The sequence below is a fragment of the Galeopterus variegatus genome, unplaced genomic scaffold (genome assembly GCF_000696425.1).
Source record: "Galeopterus variegatus unplaced genomic scaffold, G_variegatus-3.0.2 Scaffold1310, whole genome shotgun sequence".
NCBI classification, from domain to species: Eukaryota; Metazoa; Chordata; class Mammalia; order Dermoptera; family Cynocephalidae; genus Galeopterus; species Galeopterus variegatus.
This window is the reverse complement of record NW_007727421.1, coordinates 274,379-280,378: the sequence shown is the minus strand read 5'-3', so window position 1 is coordinate 280,378 and position 6,000 is coordinate 274,379. Positions and strand designations below refer to the sequence as shown.

The 6,000-nt window shown below is 51.6% G+C and overlaps 1 protein-coding gene across 1 annotated transcript in view; it reads left to right on the top strand.

The window, feature by feature from the left end:
* The window catches only part of WNK2 (WNK lysine deficient protein kinase 2), a 140,224-nt gene that overhangs the window by 69,657 nt on the left and 64,567 nt on the right, over positions 1-6,000 (top strand). Inside the window, exons 10-11 of the mRNA XM_008576203.1 lie at positions 2,670-2,869; positions 5,433-5,588. Coding sequence (XP_008574425.1) covers positions 2,670-2,869; positions 5,433-5,588 — 356 coding nt within the window. The remainder of the gene's footprint in view (positions 1-2,669; positions 2,870-5,432; positions 5,589-6,000) is intronic.

The window sequence follows — 6,000 nt, the reverse complement described above, 5'->3', positions numbered from 1 at the left end:
ATAGTTTGCTTGCTATTTACCTCACTTGAATATGCCCAGGTTTGCTTTGGAGGATAATATTGTGCATCATTGGTCCATTTTTGGTAAATCTTTTTGTAGGAAAAGTTCCCCATATGTGACACACCACTGCACACTTTAATATTGTAATTTCTAGTATGGGAATTAAAAAATCTCCTTTTCTTGCATTCTGAAGAGACACAGTTTGGGATCTAGACATATGTTCTGCCTGTGGTCAGATGTTACCATTCAGATTTGATCCACTAAGAGAAAATCAAATGGAGACATCTAATCTACTGATCAGTTCAGTTCCGGTGTGAGCATTCTTTCTACACACAGATCCAGCCAGTCCAACTCAAGGCTTCTGTGTGCTTTGTTCAGAAGCTGTGGTCACATTTCTCAAACACGTTTTTGCTCATTTATTATAATTTCTTTAAAATAGATGATATACTCACATGGCCTAAAATTCAGGAAGTCTGAGACAGTGTACAGCCATCACTTAATTGTCCTCCCTAGAGGCAGTTGAGGCCGTCAGTCTCTTAACTGTCCTTCCAGGGATATTCTACACATGTAACCTACCACACATACGTGCACAAACACATATGGACACACAAATACATATGCACCCCCCTACACGTGGACACACACATGCATACACATGTGCACACACGGACACATGCACACCACCCCACATGCATGTGAACACATGTGTGTACACATATGTGAATATATGCATAGTAACAGTGCACACACAGGCACACCCACACGTGGACGACCCTCATGTGTGAACGTATATGCATGTGTACACATGGATACCCACCACACATGCACACGAACACATGCACACACATACACATGAGCATGCACGTGCCCACATGCGTGTGCACATGAACATGTGTACACATCTACATGCACATGTATGCACACACATACTTCGTGTCCCCCTCTATTCCATGATGGATAGCACCCCACACACTTTCCCATGCCTTGCTCTGGGATGTTTGGGGTCAGGACAGAAAGCCTGTCCTCATTCCCCTATTTGACTGCAGAGTGTCCCATGGATGGCAGGTCATGCTCTGCTTCACATGGTGAACTGATGGGGATGCCAAACAGCACACAGAAAAACCTGGTCTGTGTGACAAGATTGGCAAACAGATGCATATTCATGTGTTGGAAGATGCAACAACATATCGCTTTTTACAGTTCTCCCCTGTTGTACCTTCCATTAGCTGCCCACCTGCAGTCCCCATCAAGCTCAGCAGAGGGCTTCCATTTAAGCAACTGATGACTACAATAATGATGGGTTCAAAAATGATTTCTAAAACTCATTTTTAATTATGCAATCAACACATTCACTTTATAAATTTTAAATGTTACACATGTTGCTACAATTGCTCTACTTGAAACTTGTTGGGTCTGTACTCATTTCCCCCCCCCCGAGTGCCCTCCCACCTCAGTGGAAGTGACCACTTTAATGACTAGTCAGCTCATTAAAAAAATTAGAGCTGCTTGGATAATTGGTTTTGCACAATTAAACTGCTTGCATCTTCCCAGGTTAAAATAAGTTCTAATCAGTCCCTGGGAATAATTATTTCAATGGAAAGCCAATGAGATTTCCCCTTTCCTTTGTTTAAATCATAAATTAACACAATACTCACTCTGAAAAAAAGTCCCTTGTAAAAACAGCTTGGCATGCATAGGTGGCAAGTCCTTAAGTTTCTGTAGCTTTTGGAATCGGGAAGCAGTAAACCGAAAGTGCCATTTCAGACAGGTTTTTATTTTTCACTCTTTACTGGCATGACCACACAGGCGATCCACCTTCCTGTGCACATCTTGGTGAGATGAGCCCATGGGTTGGGGGTACCAATCTGTGCCCCCATCTGTGCCCCCATATGCAGGTGGGTTTGTGTCTGGGCACTGTATCTGGGTTAGATAGAGCTGTGCTGGCCTGACCTGCCCTGGACTGTGGATGCTCAGTGCCACCCCTGCCTCTTTGTCCCCTGCATGGTGGGTGCACATCCCCCTCAAGGCCTCTCTGCGGGGCTTGGGGAGCCTTGGTTTCATTTTCCCACCAAGTTAGGCCTGGTCTCGTGGCCCCAACCCTCTCACTTCAGGCTCTTTTCTGTGGTTTGTGAGGGTGGACAGAGTGCTGAGACACTCCCCCTCTTATACAACACAGGCAGTCATTGTTTTCTCCATAGTTAAGGTGTCAACTTTTTCTTTTAACTTGGAAATTTCATCAGCCTCCTAAGTCACATCGTGCCTTTAAGAGCTCAGCATGAGCTTACTGTCCAAGTCATGAGGCATCAGTTGCATGGCAGGTTCCTCATCTGTAAATCTAGTTGAACAACCATATCTCCCTTGTGGGGGGTGGGGGGTAGGATTGACCAGGTGTGCCCATTCTGGCTTCCCTGCCAGCCAGGAATTGAGCCATGTTAGGGTAGAGGCACAGCGACAGTCCCCCCCCTCCCCTCCCTGATATTATTCTGTAGTAGTTGATTATTTAAATGACATGCATGCATTATGTATAGAACCTGAAAAAAACAAACAGGTCCTTGTTTTGCAGAACAAAATACACAGATTAGCCAGCATTTGCTTGTGTGAGATCCGTGGTGGTGGTTGTGGGGGTGTTTGGAGATGCCTACTCTAAACTGTGCCTCTGCCCTCCCCAGCGGACAGCACCTTTGACAGTGGCCAGGGCTCCACAGTGTACTCGGACTCTCAGAGCAGCCAGCAGAGTGTGGTGCTCGGCTCCCTTGCAGACGCGGCGCCGACCACGGCCCAGTGTGTGTGCAGTCCCCCCATGAGTGAGGGGCCCATCCTGCCACACAGCCTGTCCTCAGTGGGGGCCTTCCAGCAGCCCACTGCCTCGGTGAGTCAGAGCCCCCCACCCATCCCCATGACCTCATCTGAGGACACTGGGGGCTGCCAAGTCTGTGAAGGGCCATCCAGGCTGTGTGCACAGTGGTCAACGTCAAAGTGGCCTGTGGTCAGTCCCCGACCACACTGCCTGGGGAGACATGCAGGAACAGGCCCATGGGAAAGCCCCGTCTTTTCTGGTAACTACAGAACTGTAGGCTGAGTAGCCTTTGATGTACCTGTAAAGATCTCCTAGATGAGAACAATACAGACCCCAGGGATGCCCAGAGTTTGGGAGGACATGATGGAGCTGGCCCCAGCCCTACCCTGTGGGGCACTGATAGAAACGGCGACCACATGCAGCCGCATGCATGGCACCCAGCGCTTCTGCCCTGGGCCTGAGACATGATTTCGGACTGTTCCAGAGATGCCAGAAGAGTGTCATTTGTAATAATGAAACCCGAGATTCAGCGTCACTGTCCAGCCTCCCTGAGGGAATGACCAGTAGCTCCCAGCACTTCTTCCAGGGGGGATCATGCAGCTGTTAGAGTTAGAGCTGTGAAGCAGGGTAGAGACATGGGGAACGTTTTCAGTGAGGACATTTGGAGAAGCACAAGCGACATAGCCTCAGGCTGTGCTCCTATGTGTGAAATAATTTGTAAGATATGAGCAAGATGGGTGGGGTCACATCAGGTATTTATTTTTTGATTTTGACTTTTTTATTAACACTAAAGAAAGCAAAACAGTCACTCACTTCACAGCCCCATGTGCTCTGCCACAGAGACGTTGCCTGTGAGCCCCAGGCAGTGGAGCAGGCTCCTCAGAGGGTGATGGAGATCCCACCCTGGGGCGGGCTGTCTTCATCCCTTCTCTAACAAGTGGCTTCTGCCTGATGCTTCCATTACAGCAGTTCTCATTGGTACACTTTCGCTGCCGTGACCTTTCCGGCCACCGCTGTCCTGCTGGCGCCCATGGGTATGGGCTCTCCACACTGCTGTGGCCTCTCTCACTTCCATCCGCACAGGGCTGGGCGGGTGGAAGGGCTCAGAAAGTCCTTGGAGAAAAGCAGCTGAAGCCGCTTGCTGCATCTGCCCTTCTGACCCAAGCCCCAGGACTCATTTGTGATTTGCATTTGCTGTTTTGTTCATTTCACAAAATGAAGTGAAATGCAATTTCAAATGGGAGAAAGAGCTTATTTAAGAAAAGGCTACTTACCGCCCTAGAGTGGTGGTTCTGAGCCTCAAGGAGCACCCCAGCCAGGGCTGGGCTGGAACATCCTGCTGGCTCTCATCCCTACTCAGCCCATGCTAGGGCTTCCCGTGGCCACAGGATGCACTCACTGCCTGGTTCTTGCTGGGCTGAGTCTGTCTCGTGTGTCCTCGGGGATGCCACTGGTCTCAACATCAGGGTGTGAGCCTGAGTGGTGAGGTGGACTCAGGGCCACAGCTCTTCCTCATGTCTCCTGCCAATTTATGCAAAGATACCTTAGACAGAAAGGGTGGGACCTGGAAGGGGTCCCAGGGGAGCGCTGAAAGCTCACACTGCAGTGCCTGCCTTTCCTGGGGTGGGTTGCCACGGTGATGTGCCCTTGAGACCCAGAGAAGGAGGAGGACAGATTGGGGGAGGCGGGGAGCAGGAGGCCTTCCACCTTGGGGCTGCCTGCCTTGCCTGAGCTGCCAGGCTGTGCATGGCTCCAGGAGCTGGTGGATGACACTTCAGCCCAGTTGGCTACAGGTAAGTCCAGAAGTGAGGCTCCATCCCAAGCACACCTGCCCTTTCCACTTCTTGCCACCTCATTCCACGCTGCTTTTCATAAAGCACGACAGTAGAGGATGAGGTGAGTGACGGCAGTTGTCAAGATCACTGTCACTCAGGTTATCCAGAGAACCTCAAGGGTGAGAACGCCCGCGGAGGTGGCAGGATCATGATCAGTCTCTATCTCTGCACGATAAGGCCTCCTAGATGGAGAACAAACCACAATACCATCATGACACCAAAAGAAATAACGAATTAGCAGCATTTCCTCAACGGCATCGCGCATCCAGGGCTCAGGTGTCTGACTCTTGTGGCCCGTGTGCACGCTGCCTGGCAGTGAGGGTGCAGTCCACCCGTGGCCGGTCTCTCTCCCCCAGTGGCCGAGTCGCTGGGGAGCCCAGCTCTGCCGAGTACCCACTGTGCAGGTTCGCTGCCCACGCCTGTACACCTGGTGTCCTCCCCAGTACGCCGTGGGCTGTTCGTTTTAATTTTGTCATATTCTGTCTGTGGATCATTTATGTGTGCGCACCTTACGCAGTCACAGCCACATGGATGACACGTTCCCCACTCCCTGTCCTAACAAGCCTTTCTTCATGGTTCTCTGAAGCCTTGGCAACCACCTTTTCTCACGGTTGCCTGATATTCCATGGGGTTGATGTACCAGAATGTTCCCTGGCTGGGAGCTGTGGTGTTGGCAGCTTTTCACTATTTTGAATGACGCCACAGGGGAGCGGACGTGGGCTGAGATGGGCGCCCTGTGTGGAAATGGGTCTGCTGGGGCCCAGAGCAGCTGCTGATGGCCGGCCCCATGCTCTCCACAGCCCGGCCTGTCAGTGGGCTCTGCCCCAGCCCCCACCCACCCTCCGCTCCTCCAGCAGCATTTCCCAGAGCCCACCATGAGCTTCGCCCCCATGCTGCCACCACCCAGTGCTCCGGTGCCCACGGGCCCAGGTCAGCCAGCACCCCCTGGACAGCAGGTGAGTGTGGAACCTCCTTACAGCTGCCGTCGGTGTGGCCATGTGTGCCCGGCCCTGCCAGTCCTTCTCGGCAGGTGGTCAGTTCTGCTTACCCCAGGGACCAGGTCTGTGAGTGCCTCCTACAGGCCCACGTCCTCTGCAGCTCCTCAGGCCCTGCAGTTTGAATGAGGGGTGGCGGGAGTCTCATGTGTGTGTGTGTGCGTGTGTGTGTGTGTGAGTGTGTGTGTGTGTGTGTGTGTGTGTGTGTGTGTGGTGTTCATGGGTCCACAGCTTCTAACACAGGGTCCTTCACAGAGAAGCCTCTGCTCACTAGAATGTTTCTGCACGATCTGGTGTGTCCCTGGCTCCAGGCTAGCTGGAGTTGGGTGGTCTGTGTGCAAGTGTGTAGGTGTGTGACTGTGTGTATGTGTGT